Below are 16,621 nucleotides of genomic sequence, written 5' to 3'. Positions count from 1 at the left end.
CAACAAAGCAATGGGCATGATACACAGGCCATGGCTTTGTGAACATTAATTCAATGTCTGCTAGCTCTCAGATAACCCAGCAATACAAGATCGATCCAGTCCAGGCACTGACACACAACTACCCATCTGTGAAAGAAACCAGGACAGAGGGGATGGTCCCTAGAAAGATATAGAGTTTTTTCTGGCAGTGGAAGAACAAATGACATCTCTGCTTCTATATAAAGTCAAGCATGACTACGACTGACTTGATTTGGCATTAAAGTTCCTGCCACAGAGTTAAAAGAAAAATAGTTCTGACACAAATTTAGCTCTATATGGCCACAGCCTTTTAGTTCTGGGGGTAAGAGCCCAAAAGGGTGGCACTAAACCCCACAGCCTCACACTCTACGGTGATCATTTCCTAAACTTTTATCACCAATCTGAACTGCAAAGGGACACAATCTGTTTTATCAAATTAGTTTTCAATGGTATTTTACCTCCTACATGTAAATCTAATGAAATATGTATTAGTTTTATTGGCTGAACTACTCCAAAGTAAAAATTCTGTTATTGAGATTTCTGTACTTATGGTTTTCTTTAATTAAGAGTCCTGGAACAGCTCAGAAACACATGCAAGTCTGGCAAACCATCCCTTGTGAGGCAGCAGTTCTGCACACGGTCACACCAAGCACGTGAAATGCCTTAGGGCATCAGCCTCTGTAGGCAGGTTTGGACATTTTCTTCTGTAGTATCAGAATTCCAGCTCTCCCGAACCGGAAGCAAGATTCAAAACAATTTTCTGTTGTTTAAAGGATTAAAAGGATCATGATTCCAGGACTTCAAATGTTCCTTCAGTATAAAGAAGTATTTGTACCAGAGCCTTGGAAGGAACTTGGGTAAGTGCTGTGAACTTTCTATTAAATGAAAGGGAAGGAAACAGATAAATTTGAATCCTGTGTCTGTATAAACAAAATACAGAAAAGCATTCCATTTTTCAAAAGCTGAGCTGATAGAGTTTAAAAAAGAGAAGGTTACTTGTCATTGGAATTGACCCACAACAATGTTATAAGGCAACTAACTGTATGCTGTTGCTTCCTTGCCAGCATATAAAAACAAGTTAGGTAGAAAAAAAACTATTTGGATTCTTACTCTTCAGGTTGCACTGCTTGGTTTCCCTAAGCAGCATATTCCTTACTACTGCAGCATATTGTATTCCAGCATATTCCCTATTAACACAATTACAGAACTGTTCTAAAAGTCCTTTTGTTGTGCATATTCTAAAAAGGTCATCCAGAAACAGAGAAACCAGAATGAAAATAAAATGGAAACTATTATTTGTAAATGAATGCATTTATTTATACAATTACTTAAAAATATTTTCACAGCTTAAAGGAATGAAATACTATTTTGTGGCAACTGTAGTCTGTAAAAGAAATTAAAAGATACTTGGGATGCTGAGAAAACCTAAATTCAGCTCTACATGATATATCCATGTCTTAATATTTTCTTTAAAACTACCAGTAATGGAGAACATGAAACCTACCTATTAAACAATTCCACAGTTTTACCTACTGTAACACAGCAAAAATCATGGAAGGGGTAATTCAGGTTAGACAGAAACGACAAACAAATAGAAAGGAAGTTTCCCCTTAACTTCATTACATTCCTCATCTTTGAGGTCTCATGTTCTACAGTTTTTTCTGTCCTCCAGTATGCAAATTTCTTGCTAAGAGAAGTCATCCTCACGACACCTCAGGTTGTCCCTGCCTACATCCTCTCTTACAAATTAAATGTACACATTTCTTTCAATTTTAATTTTTCTCCATCAGGTCATGTTTTTTAGTGTTTGATTGTTTCTGTGACTTTCTACAAGGCTATCCCCCTTCTTTCTCTTAATGTCTTGTAAAAATTAAGCAGTGCTGCTTTTTAACATCCCATGGTCCTACTATAGGAAAATACCAGGACAACAAAGGAGGACCTGGGGCCACAGAGGGTGGTGGCTATGCTCTAAAACAGTGGCAGATTTTCATGATGAAATTGCCAAACAATGTTTGGAAGCAAGACATGTTCTCCATAACAGAGGAATGTGTTTAAATCCCAGTGGTCTCTGTCAGTCCATCACAGGAGAAAATACATGTTGTGATCAGGTTAGCCATAGGCATGTTAACAGGGCACAGACATCTGTGACAGTACCACTAATAGGTACTGGCACAGACCACCATGCATTGCCATGAAATTTGTGAGAAGTGCATGACAGAAGTTAAAAATTGCAGGGGGAAAAAAAATGTCCCAACCTGTAACACAAGGCTGTGGTCTGGCATTCTAACAGGTCTAGCCATGTCTCCCATGCTTTGAGAAAAATACTGAATTCTAACCTTGTCTTCCAAAGTATTGGCAACTTCGTCCAAATTTAAAAATCCAGCAATATTTGAGCCAGAACATTATTGAAGATATTAGTCTAAGACAATTCACTTTGGCAAAAAACCATTTCACCAAAGTAAACACTAGAAGTATATACTTTTTTTTTAAACTTTTAAACCCAGGCAGAACTGCACCATTTGACAGCTAATATTTTTTGTATTTGCTATATCATTTCACAGAATCTATACAGCATCTTGTGTTTAATTAACCAACAATAAATAAGTGAAATAGATTTTTGTCCTTTTTATTTAAAAAAATAAATTTGTTTTTAAAACTCAGTCTCTACTTCCCATTGAAACACTCTCCTGCTCCTAGTGAACCACTCTACAGTTCTGAGTCTGGTTTCATGTCCAGCTGTGGTCCTGACAGCTCCTACCTCATCTTTTTTATCTATTTACCTACAGATTATTTTTTACCAGGAATTTTTGGTTGCCCAGCCTTCAGTTTTCTGTATTTTTCTTTTCCCTCTTGTTTTAAATGTAACTTGCAGTGACTTGCACTGTTTCACACACTTTTCCCAATTTGACTATGGCAAGTATAACACAGGTTCAGAGGATCTAAAACTTTTGACTTGGTTTGGCAGACTCACCAACTTTTTCAATTATACTAGACCAAATTCTCATCCAGCTATAACTGGTGATTATCCATGATTTTCAAGTACCTTTCAGATGTTCTGACTGAACTAAAAGCAAGAAACCGCAAAACCAAACCTCAGCCCACAATAACTAAATCCCTCTACCTTTTTGGTGTCAGATTATCCTCCTTTAATGTTAACCTTATTACGTACCAAACAATTTGTTATCTTTTTCATCTCACAAGATACATTTTTCATTTAATTTTTTAAAGCAGCTGCCTATTTGAAGTCCACCACAAAAATCTGTGGTTTTGGATGCCCAAAGAGAAATATGCAGTATTATTCAATTAGTATTAGGACTGTTTATTTCTCTGCTCCGAGACAGACTGTTACCTAGGTCAAATCCTTATTTCTTTAGAGCACACATGAAAGTGCAATAAAGACTGCCAAAATTAATGCAATAAATAATGGGAACTCCATGGTAGATGGTGTCTGTGAGGTACTTGGACTTCATTCCTCCTTCTAAGGTGAATATTTTCCTTGCTGACCCTATATTCCCCATCAGATCCTTTCAGTACTCATTGATGCTCCCTTTAGAAACAGGCCATTCTTATTTCCTTTCAGAAATAGTGGAATGCCCTTTATCCTTTGCTGCACCATGAGATTAATAATGGATCTGCAATTGTTGTGAGGAGCAAATGCACCAACAGGTGACAAGAAATGTGATTAAAGAGGATTTTTAGTCTCTACTCTAATGAAGTACCGCTGTACAGAGATGCAAGTGTGAAAATAGCCAGAAGGCATAGAGTAAAAAGAAATGCCTTCTTTATGTCAGTTTGTCTTCTCAAATGAGGAAAAAAAAGTTCACAGAAACAGTTATAAAAATACTGATTATGAGTCACATCAAGTGATCTTACTTATGTAGGAGATCACTTCTCTACCACCATGGAATTATCAGTACAGCCTAAACCAAGAGAATAGAAAGGGTCAAAGTCTTAAGTCCTGGGGAAGGTGTGATTTGATCTTCCCAGGATCAATGCCAGTTATTTTCATGCATCCATCAGGTAGTCCCACTTTCAATGGATAGGGCAATGAAAGTCCACACCTCAACCCCCAGGGACAATGAATTGGAACTCCACAGCCATCCTTGGCAGAGCTGGATTCTAAAATCACAGCTCACACATGGCTATGGCAGAAAGCAGCGTGGTCCCCTTGACCTTGAACCATGCTGACACATTGATGAGGACTACTCACACACGTAATGCACCATATTTCACAAACCAATCAACAATATTTTCTGAAGTAGCAGTTGTTTTTAAGGAAACTTTCTGAGAAGTGAAAGCTCTGACTGACAGAAGGCAGCAGCTGCAGGATGCCTGGTAATTGCTCTCTCAAATTTCTAAGGCAAAGCTCACAGTCAGTATGTGCTTTAAGTGTAACTTACATTCAAGAGATCTATGCATCAATACCTAATTAGAGAACAGGCAAGTTTGGATACTCACTCTTGTTTCCAAGCACTTGAACTCTTGCTGCACATGCAGCTTTTAATCTCTTTAGACTCACTTGTTGATGCTTGTAATTTAATGTCGAATCAATTTTCTTTCCTTACCAGCTCCCCCAGGAGTAAAAGCAGAACACCAGGATTAGCAGAAGTCCTGGTAAATAATATATTTTGTATGGATCAGAAGGAACTAGCTTCTGTAAAATACAGGATTTTTTGGAAGATTACATATCTTGGGAATTTCTCACTCAATTCTCCCCAAATAGGTATCACTATTTCTCTAGATGAAAAGCAGTTTTCAGGTAAGTGCAAGTGGGGAAACTTCATGGCATAGTCTGCCTTTAAACAAAGCAATACTGACTCTCACTTTCCCTGAAACAGGGCAGTAGAACCACACAGCAGTCAAAACCTCCTTGTTCAGTTTCATAAAGTAAGATGAAATTATTTGTTATAGATTTCCCATGTTGCCTTATTTCCTTTATATCGACTTCACACTTCTCAGAAATGAGTACATTTGACTATGGATGTAGTCTTGTCTTCCCTGAAAACTTTACTACTGAACAGCATTGTGAAAATCTCTGATTCCCATATGCAATAACCAGTGATGTATTCAGTTGCATCAGTTATAGCTCTAGTGATACTATTTTATGGTAGCCAGAGATTTAAACTTAGAAATTCATACTTCTGTCTCCTTCAGGCTAGAATTGTGTTACCAACATGAACTAGGGCTTGCACTGATGGTCGTCAAGAATATAAGATTAGGAGAAACAGCCAGCCAGCCATCTAAGCACAGATAACTGACAAAATCATATCACTATTCCATTTTATATCACTGCCAACAGTTCCATAGAGCTGTAAGGTTTAAATTAAAAATTAAGCAGTAAATACCTTTCTCCTGACAAGGAAAAAGGAGCAAAAAGAAATAACAATGTTGCAGCCATCATTGTCTGAGCTCTCATTTTGACATCCAAGGACCAGGCAGGGTATGCTCAGGGATGGCTCAAATACCACCCTAGATAAATCACAACAAAGGAACTGGATGGTGTCAAAAGAGAACTTTGGATTCCTTCTTACCACCATTTAACAACACAGAATGATTTTCCTTACAAAGATGCTTCCCTTCAAAATGAAGGAATCAATGCATGACTTAAAATTGACCTTTTCAATTGACTGGTCTTTGGAACAAGAATCACATTCTAATGACTGTAAGCATTAACTGTAATAGTGAAAACTTTTAAATATAGCAGTGCTTTAAAGCACAACTTTATGTCTCTGGTTGTAACAGTTTTGTGCAAAATACTCTGATATCTGCATACATTCATGATGTTTAAAATATCACACAGATCTATTTAACTATTGTAATCTATCGGCAATGTAGTTTTTTTCTTCTCACCAATAAGAAAGTTGTTCTCAGGACTTTATAAATTTTTTTTGTATTAAAAAAATTCCCCAAAAAGTTTGACCTATGCAAAGATTGGACAGTTACAGACAATAGCTACTTAACAAAAAGCTCCAATTAAATGAAAGGATCATTTTCCAAGCAGGAATAAACCTTATTTTGGTGATTTATAATGTCTTTATAATTATAGAATAAACTATGAGAAGCAGCAGATTGCATATGATGTAAAACATATGGACACACCCAATATAAATCTGAAGCAGGAAAACAAAGAGTAGTGTATTGACTTAATGCAGTATTTATGATCAAATAACACCACCATTACAATCTGCAAAAGAAGTAATTACTGCAGAAGTTTATTTTGCCACAGATTAATATGCTTTTCTTAGACCAACCAAAAGCTAGTTTGAGGCAGTGTGTATCAGTAACAAAACCACACAAAACCTACATATATATTGTAGAGCTTCTACAGTTTTATATTAAATCCAGGGAAAACCATGCAGAAGAAAAACTGTTTTATCCCCAAACTGCTGACAAACAACAAAGAGAACATACTGTAGAGTCTCTCCATGACATGTATTTTGCAGCCATTATTAACTACCCCCTCAACACTGGCCCCAGTTATTCTACAGCTACATCAGAACTCCTTCCCACACAGTAAAGCCAACCTAACCATACTGTGAACATGTAATACTGTAACTATCACATTAGCACAAAATTGCAATAAATATTGCAGAAGTGTGGCCCGCTTTAACACTCTGACCATCATTAGGGTTACCTAAACATAAAAATTGGATTTTTTGCAGTCTACATACAGTAATTTGTAATGGATACCCTTATTTTAAGGTAATGATGATCAGTATTCTTCCTGACTGCTCCCCTGCCTTGCCCACTGCCGAAGAAATTATTTAATTCTTTTAATTATTTAATTCAATAGATGTTACAATAGCAGGAAAAATACACTAACGTGAGTATGCACATTTCTTTTTTATTCCATCCTCTTGCTTGTTTTCAGAGGTTTTCAAACACAGAAATAACTAACGAAACTTGTTGGTAATGCTGATTATTCAACTTCCCCACTTACCATCTATAAACTCATTAAATTGCATTTGATTAAAACACATGCTTTAAAAAGGCATCTAATCCTAATTGGAAAGGATGAAGATAAGGAATTCAGCATCCTCCCAGCAGTTTGTGCCAACAGCTAGCCACCCTCACTGCTGAGAACAGCTTGTCCCAGATCTTACAGATTTGACTTTTCTTGCTTTGAAGGCATTTTTTTAAATAAAGCAAGGAAATTGATCTAAGCCTATCACTGTAAGATATTTTCTCCATCTGTTACTGATATCAATTCTACCTCTTCTGCACTTGTTGGTATTTCTAAATAGTGTAAAAAACCAGAACTGGATATTGAATTCAACTATCAGTTTCACTGAGAACCTTCCCCACTCCATTTTAAACTGAGAAAAGTAATGGTAGGGATTTATTACACATATACACATGTACCACTAAACATGCATCTAGAAGTTCTTGTCAGAATTAGTTTTCTAGGAATTTGGAAGCTGTAGAGGGCTTACTTGTAGTAGTTGTCTCTGAAAAAACCCTACCTAAACATGCTAAAATACATCTGAAAAAACCCAAATTATAAAGCAATGCAGATCATGGTCTATGACTATTCTGTCTTCCCTACCACATATATGCCACACAATACAAATGTCACACTCTAGTGTTTGTTACTGGCAAAAGACTACATAAAAGACATGCAGTGAGGGAGTCTTGCTAAAACTATAATTCCCTGAGTCATAGAGAAAAGTGCTTCAGAAACTAAAGCAGCATGACAACTTCAAAATGACAGTTTCCCACGTCAGTATCTTCACCTGAACTTCCACTTCCTTCTTACTGAATGAATTCAAGAAAATTCATTGTCTTAGACAACATAGTAAGAAATGTTGTCTTGACAGCATAATAAGAAATAACCAAATGCCCAGCATCCCCCAGAGAGACAAAACCCCCTCCTGTTCAAGAGCAGGTTTCCATACCGTTGACACATTCAAAGACATCACAGCACTTGCCGGGCGTCCCATCTCCACGCGAGACTATCTGGGGCACGGAGCCAGCCTCGCACATGGGGAATCCACAGAGACCCGTCAGACACTCGCACCTGGAACCAAAGAACAGCAAGGAAAACCCCGTAAATAAAGGAAGCCACGTGCACAAGGTGAAAGAATAGGCAAGAGGAAAACACAAAGTCAGAGCATAAGTTACAGCTTTGGCATGTTCATGTCGTAGAATCATCTTGTATTAACTTCAACAACCAAGATATTTTATGAACCCGAAGGGTTCCTTTTAACCATTCAAACTCTGTTGGCTGCCAGGCAAACAAAACAGTTTGTAGTGTGCAAGACCAATGGTGCTCCTCTGCTCTGTGTAAAAATTTGAAAACTGTAATAACCGTGTTGTCCAGACTTGCAAAATACAGCTTCTCCTCCAATTCTGTCTTGAATAATCAAAATTGATGAAACACTAGTAACAGAAATTGCACTCACTCATCAGAAGGGTGTTCTCTCATTAGGAAACCACAATATATCCAGTGTAATCTTGGGAAAAATTAAAGAGAAAGTAAGACTGGAATCATTAAATCTAAGCTGAAGGAAAATAATTGGAAGTTCTCTTTTCATGGTGGTGGTGCTGCAAAGGGTGAAACCAATTACATGTGACGCCAAATAATGTGGGAAGCCAGGTATATTAAACACTGTGGTTAGTTTTGGATCATTCTGAAAGGACTACTTTTTCCATGTAAGTAGTATTTATTTGCTTATTTAAGAAAACAGCCTAACGAACTGGGAGATATAAAATGTGGAAAGACAATAGTCATGTTTGCTTCCAGATTCTTTGCTTTATGATTAACGTAACAGTTTAAAAGTCAAACACTTAAGACTTTTGATAAGTTTACATTTAACAGAGTTCTTGCCCTGAACAATGGGCACATTTTAGGGATAAGCAGCAATGATTCTATAACAGAAGATCCTGTAATTATGAGTTAAAGAAATAAGAACTCTACTTTCTAATAACCATTTCAAGTATTTTAAGTATCCCAAGATAATCCTCACATTAAACAACAAGAAGCAGCATCAGCTCTTACTGCATTTGCTTATTCTTTATGCTCAAAAATCAAGAAGTTTGGTTCTCTTCTGCCATGCATGTCTCTTTAATTGCCCAACAGCCATTTCATCTCAGGTCAGTATCCAGTGAATGAGGAAGAACCACCTCTCAACAGACAGGCTTTTAATATCTCTCCCTTTAACCTCATCAGTGTTAGATAAAATTGTTATATTCTCCAGTGTAAGGTATTATTCAAAATGAAGTTTGCAAGATATACAAGTAAAGTCAAGCAATCTCACAGAACCTTTTTTAAACTATTTGAAAAGGATTCTTAAAATACTGCATTACAGAAGCATGCTACTGTAAGGAGATAAAGTCAGTTCAACAAATAATGCTAAATACAGCAAGATAGCTTTATGTGGACATATATGCTACAGTATAGCAACAGCTTTAAAGCAGGCATTTGAAGGTTTGGTGGGGTTTTTTTGTTGGTTTGGTTTACTTGGGATTTTTTTGTTTGTTTGTTTTTTAATAATACTATGCTTCCCACAACAGTCAAGGACAATGGAACTAAACAAGAAAGTAAGAGCACAAAAATCAAAGTTTTATTTATCACACCTTTGCTTGTGACATTTTCTTCTCAACTTATTTGTAAATACAAAGACAGAGGGAACCTAATTATTTTCTTTACCATGTGTTTTTGCCATCAGAGAAGATGGCAAACAGAAGGAAGAAAAGGCATTCTGGCTTCTAAGCAGTTTTCCTTTAAGATGGCTGTAAATAATGGTACAGAATATCTCTCACTTTTGCTGTCCCAAATAGTACAGGAAGATGGGGGGGGGGAGGGGTGGAGGAACAAAATAGATGACCTCTAGTAATCAACAAAAAAGAAAAATTAGCACTGTCAAGTTCATGGAATTTGTACCTTAACCCAACATCCTGGTTTTGCATGGGTTGTGGGCACCTCCCATGCAAAACCAGGACATTCCACATAGCACACTGTTTTGAAAGATGCTTTTCCTTTCTGAGAAGGATGAAACCCAGAAATAGCTACCTACTTTTTACTAATGAAAAAAACCATCTTTTAAAACATATAAGACAGAAAAAAAGCACAGACATAATCTAGAAGTGGTATTAAAAACTTTCACTTCAATAATCCTATATTAAACATCCTGATGACAATTTTCATTTTCCTCTGGGAAAATAGGTAGATTAAACTTCCTGAAAATTCAAAGAAAATAGCACACATTAGGAAAATAGTTGTGGACCTTGATTTTCCAAGTTTCATGAGCTGAAATTAACTTCCTTCTACTGCCTTCACAACAAGCTTTCTCAGAAGTATCTTTGTTTTTGTCTCATATTCCTTGTAACTCATAGAACTGCATTATTAAATTATTAGATTAATAACTGTTATTTTCCCACTCATTTTTTCCCAGTCAACAGCTTAAAGAAAAACAAACAAAAAACCAAAATACAAAACTAAACCACAAGAAACTATGAATCACCACTTTAAATAACTTAAGATAGGACAATCTTCCATAAAAAGGGATGAAAGAGATATTTAAAAGATTGGTGGGAGCCAACATTTTTTTTCTCCAGAAAAGAGTCCCTCTGATTCAGAGTAATGGAAGTTTCACATATACACACAGTGCAAGCAAATAAAACCTCAACACTCCAAAATTTTATTGATTGACCTCCCATTTGGTTAAAACATAATCCATGCATAAGAGAATGTCAAAGTAGAAAATGATCTCAGATGGACTTTTAAATAGTCTTCATTCTTTTCAGCCAGCTCTGCTAGGAAAACCTTTGACCATTGTCCAGGCTATTAGCATGGAAAACATTGTTTTGGAGACAGAAGTCTGTCAGAAAGAAACCCAAGGAACTCTGGTAGCTGAGCACGGCTGTCATGCTGCCAGAACAACATCTGGAAATCTGGAATAAGTGATCCCATTCTCAGCAAGAGCACAAGATGAGCTTTATAAAACTAGATTTTTCTGAAGTGCCTTTTGGAGCAGAGGGATGGATGGAGCAACCCAGGTCTGTCACTGCCACAGGCAGCTATTCATCCACCTGTGTATATCTTACCCTTGGCAATGGAACATTAGGTTTGAGGAAATTCAGCAGGTCAGTTTGAGCTGAGACTGTTCACAGTGGCCATAGTCCCTCTCAGGCTAATTTCTCTAAAATTCAGCTGTTCAGACTGCTGCTCAGTAAGGAACCAGGATGGTCCTGAGCTGATGCCCCCATAACTACAGCTTGCCTAAGGAAAGCAGTCCCAGCAGAAGTTGCTCCAAGGAAACCTGCCCCAAGAGAAGACTGCCCTGTAGGGCACTTCTCCCTGCGCATGGCCTGCAGTGACACCACTGCAGCATCACACGGCTTTGTGGCACCCAAAAGTTCTAGCGTTAAAGGGAGGGCAGTTCTTGAGGTACCAGGAAGTTGGTACCCAGTATCTGCCCCTGACACACCTTATTAGCAAAGGCTTCAAGGAAACAAGCCTCTTGGCACATTATTACCACAACAGCGCTCAAGTCAAGCCAAGAACATGTCCTTGAAACAAGGAAGAACTGCCTTGTACCAGGGTACAACGTTACCTTACAAGAGCGCCCAGACAGACATAAAGAAGAATCTAACAGCAATGTAAGAGCCTTTATGGTACCTGAAAGGGTGGTGGCATGGCCTGGAAGGAACGAGGAATCCTGAGGAAGAGGTTTGCTGCACTAAAATTTTGCAAATATAAAATCTGACTGATTTTATATTTGCAATATAATATTTTATCTGACTGATAAAAGGAATTATCTCCAGTTCTTCAGGCTAAAAAACCAAACCAAACAAACAAAAAACCCCAACCGAACACCAAAAAATCACCACCCCAAGAAAAACCCACCCAACAACAGCAATCTTATAAATTTCAACAGCCAAGCAAGGCAAACTTCAGTATATAAAGAAGCAGAAATGAGATGATGTACATCAACCAATGCTTTATAGATTGAGAAAGGTGACTCCTTTAGTAGTATAAATGGCCTGATTTTTAAACCCAGTTTTTAAAGTTCTTCAGAAGATAAATAAGTTTGGTTTAGTTTATGTTTGAGGTGTGTTGGTGGTGGAGTTATTTTGGTTTGATTTTTGTTGTTTAGGGTTTTTTTTAATATGATTACTTAGCTTTTTTTATTTATGTCTCCAAAAGTGCAAAAAGGAAAAGGAAAAAGATTAAAAAAATTCAAATGGAATACTTGTAAATTACAACTTTTACTTCAAATCCAATTATCTTGGTTAATTTACGTCTGTTATTAAACAGATTTAAAGAGAGAAGGGCTTGCTTAACCTCAGAAAAGCTGTTTTGATGGTAGGATCAAAAGAGTTCTCCAGGCACAAGGCATAATGGCTATGAAAATAAAAACAGGCACCCTGGAAAAAAAGATTTCGTATCAGCGAATGGGAGGGTTGAAGCAGGGGTGTATTGACAAGAGGGATATTTATTTTGAGGATCAAAACAAAATTAAAGTCTAAAGCATTGAGACTAGAGAAAAGCATTCCTGAAACATACATCACATTCCTGTGGAGATTTTATCATAGTCCTTTTTTTTCCCCTTGCAGCAATCTAGTACAATTTGCATTAACATTATTAACACTTATATTAGTAGATAAAACTTGCACAGATGTGTTAATAATATAAGCACTTAAGGATACTGTGAAATCAGGAATTTTCAGAAGAGCATTATCAAAGCTTGACAGTGGCAAAGGAAAGTTTAACTGCAAGACCCTGGCTACCATCAAGCATATGATATAAGCGATGATGATACAGCAAAATTAAATATTGACATAGCAATCTCATGAGATGATTGAATAATTATTTCCACACCTGATATATAAATAATAATTTACTCACACCTGAATCTACAATGTGAGTTAAACAGACAAGATGAAGCCACTGCCTGCACTGCAGGCAAAGCCAAAGCCATTGGGACACCAGCACACATGAATTTTCCAAAGTCAGACAGACTGGAGAGTTTTTGCTCACAAATTCAGTATCACCATTTCATGCATTTTTGGTTTTAAAGATAGTATTCAGAAAATCAGTATGAAAATATTATTTTTTTCATGGAAATCTTTCAGTATTTTATTTCAAAGATCAATAATAAAACTCTAAAGAGAGATGACAGAAATACTGTGGAATCAGCATGTAACACTTAATCTGAGACTGTTTGCCAATGCTCAGAAGTTTACATCACTGCAATGTAAACAGACTCATATGGAATTTTTTCTTCTTTTAATTTTTCAGGGGGTTTACTTAATGAGAAATCAAAGTTAGTGTGTTCCCAAGTAAGAATTCCTTTTTAAAATATGGATATTGTTAAAGACACCCAACATAACAGTGAATTTTTCCACGCGTATCGTAAGCTCTATACACAGGGGGCTTTTAAATATTACAAAAGTCAACTATCTAGCTTTTAATGAAAGATACCATGAAAGGGAACATTTTTTCTGCATCTTTTGCATATTATTAGCATTAGGAAATAGCAAACAGATGCTAAGCAAAGGAAGTTGTCATAAAAATTGGCATTCACATCAAGTAGATTCCAAAGCTGATTAGGATCTAAAGAGTTCATCTGACTAAAAAACTTCATTTTATCCTTTAACTAATATAAATCAACCCCTCTGTTTCCCCGAGGGCCAAGACAGAAGAAGATAGACACAAAAAAGTGATGCCAGAGATGCAGCAGGCATACAACCAGTGACCAAACACAGTAACTTTTCAAGTGTGCTGATTTTTTTCAAGTACACAAATATAAGTATTGAATTCATCAGTATAGGAAATAAAACACAACATAAACTAGTTCAACCCTGTCTTTTTCTCACATTTTGCCATACCAGCAGGTGCTTTTTTCTATTGATGGTCTCTATGGCTTTCCACTGTGTACCTCCGCTACTCTTTTTTTAGGTTGATCAGCTTCACCCTTCATAATATAACATTTCAAATAAAAAAATAAGGTACTAGTTAAGATGCATACAAATGTCAGTTTTCTGATATTATGAAAAGCTATTTATTTTCTTATTTCATTACTATGTAATGAGGAATTATAATATCTGATCCTCTTACAAATAAAACATAATTCCTGAGGACTTCTGGTAAAAAATCACTTGCAGATAGATGATAGTTCTATAAGTGATTCATAAACTTCCATATTCTTGTAACTCTAAACTTTCTTACTCCTGAATGACATATCTTTCTACAAGTAAGCCATCTGAGATGGCTTTGCCATAAGCAAACAAAAAACCACCTGAAAACCAACAAAAAAGGAAAAACCCCCAGAAACCTCCCCAAAATTCATTACTGTTTAATTTATTTGACTAACTTCACAACCACTTTCTCCTCTTTGCAAGAAAAAAAAACCCAAACCCTAATAATTATTTCAGGTTTAGTTTTTCCATGCCATTCATGCTATTAAATACCTTTCTCAAATCCCTGAAGGCAATTCTGTACAAATTTAGGGAAGGTAAAAAAAAAAGGTTTGTGTTGGAAAGGAACCTTTAAAGGTTGTCTAGTCCATTCCCACCCTGGAAATGATCAGTGACATCTTCAACTACATCGCATTGCTCAAAGTCCCATTCAACCTGATCTTGAATAAAAATGAAGACCGAAATTTGCTCCAAAATCTAAGTGGTTTTGAGACCAAACAACTGTACTCAATTAATGAGACCCTTTCTTGCAGCAGAAACCATGCGTGCAAGAACTGTAACGACTTTGTAGAAGCAGACTGAAATTCACCAATGACATTTCAAAGAACACCAGTGAGAAACCACTTTTCATTTTAAAATGGTCCACAATCTTCAGTTCCACTTAATTATTCAATAATTTGAGAAGGAAGAGAGAAGCAGCATTTGTGGCTGCTGAATTCTGACATGACATTTCCTACTATTTTCTAGAGGAAACACAACTTCACACTTTTCATAAAACCTTGGTAATGTTGATATCGTCATCTGCTAGGCACCATTGGAAACTCCTGGGGAATTCTCATATCTATTTAGCTTTTAAAATGCAAACATTCAAATTATAATTCTATTGCATTATTATGTACATGGGTCTCCCTAGACATCTGTGCACTTGTGAGTCTGAAGACAACAGTCAGACATTATAGATCTCTGAGATACAAACAGAAGTTTGCCTGTTCAAGTCAGAAATTATTTTCAACTAAACCACTTATTCAATTTCCAAACAAGCTAATGGCTGATTAAGTAGAATAAATGACAGAAAACACAGTGGGAAGTCTCAGGAGAAAGAAGAAAAACAATACTCAGTGTGATCAAGGTACATACTAATTGTTAGACCGACAAGTGAAAACAAAAATTGAAACAGAAAGATGCATCTACCAGCTTATTATAAGCTGAAAGAGTTCAAACACCAGCTTGCTTATAAAGAATGGAAACAAACCAAATTCTATAGACACTACAACCTCATTCTAATTTCAAGCATAAAACACCACCTAAAAGTAGATACTATTAGGAGTCACTTTAATTTATCTGGCTTAAAATTTCTTTCCAAGTTTCACAGTGGAGGACTAAATATACCATTAACTCAGCACATGGTCAGATTAGAGTACTACAGATATTTTTCCATAAAAAGGAAATTGCTTGCATAGCTGCCACTGATACTTCCTCCTCCAGTGCAAATGGTTTTTTTTGTTTTGTTCTTGGGAAATGTGCTTCTTCCTGTAGGTGACATTCTCTTTCAGGTTTTCTAATTCAATATTTCCTAGAAGCTGGTGGAAGACCACAGATGTGTATTTTTAGCAGATAACACAGGCACAAAATGCTGATCTTATAAAAGCTGCAAGCAGGGTCCTCTGTACTTACGTCTTACAGCTTCTTCTGCAAAAGATTTACAGGCTATTTCTTCTGCAAATGTTCTCAAGTTTCCTCTCCTTGTCTGAGGTCTCTGACACTCAGGAGTCAGCCATTGGGCTCCAGAAATGCCTCGTGTTTCAAGAGCTTCTGTTCAAGCTTTATACTGAGAAACAACCAACATATCATCTTTTCCTCATTTGTGTACTTCAGGAAAATATGGTTGCTGGCAAAAAAACCCACATGGCTCAATGCCAAGGCAGCAATAACTACCATCACACTGGGAACACATGGGAATACCTGAGGCAGCTGTAGTAGGGAAGAAGGGGAATGGTTGAACTCTGAGTTCAACAATTCATTATCTCTCCTGGAAGAGATCAGGAGAAGACAGACATAAAACATAGGTCACCTAGAAAGTTTACACACCATCCCTGTTGTCCTTGCATTTTGTGAATATTCAGTACAGTGCAGTCTGTAAGCAGGACTGAGTATCTCAGCAGAGCTCAATGAAGAAAAATGGTTTTCCTGGGAAGAATATTCAGCATTTCCTGAGGATTTTAAAGACTAGAATGAAAATGCCTAAACACCTCTTTCCAGATATTATGAAACTTCCAAAAGATTGCAGTGTTCTGTTCATCAACCATTAAACAAAAGCCTACTGCAAGCCTGAATGGAATATGGGATGGGTTCAGCTGTCATAAATGTAGAGCTTTCCTTCAATATAAACCTGTTTCTTTGATAAGGAGCAGAGTCTCCAATTCAACACCAAGTGTTACACCACCACGGTACTGACGCACTT

The 16,621-nt window shown here is 36.8% G+C and overlaps 1 protein-coding gene across 2 annotated transcripts in view; it reads right to left on the bottom strand.

Annotated features, from left to right (window-relative positions):
• CRIM1 (cysteine rich transmembrane BMP regulator 1) overlaps positions 1-16,621 on the bottom strand; it is a 172,237-nt gene that overhangs the window by 59,701 nt on the left and 95,915 nt on the right. For both annotated transcript variants that reach the window (XM_064414754.1, XM_064414755.1), the window contains one exon: positions 7,914-8,035. In XM_064414754.1, coding sequence (XP_064270824.1) covers positions 7,914-8,035 — 122 coding nt within the window. The remainder of the gene's footprint in view (positions 1-7,913; positions 8,036-16,621) is intronic.

Source organism: Passer domesticus, chromosome 3 (assembly GCF_036417665.1).
Source record: "Passer domesticus isolate bPasDom1 chromosome 3, bPasDom1.hap1, whole genome shotgun sequence".
NCBI classification, from domain to species: domain Eukaryota; kingdom Metazoa; phylum Chordata; class Aves; order Passeriformes; family Passeridae; genus Passer; species Passer domesticus.
This window is presented reverse-complemented; position numbering and strand designations above follow the sequence as displayed.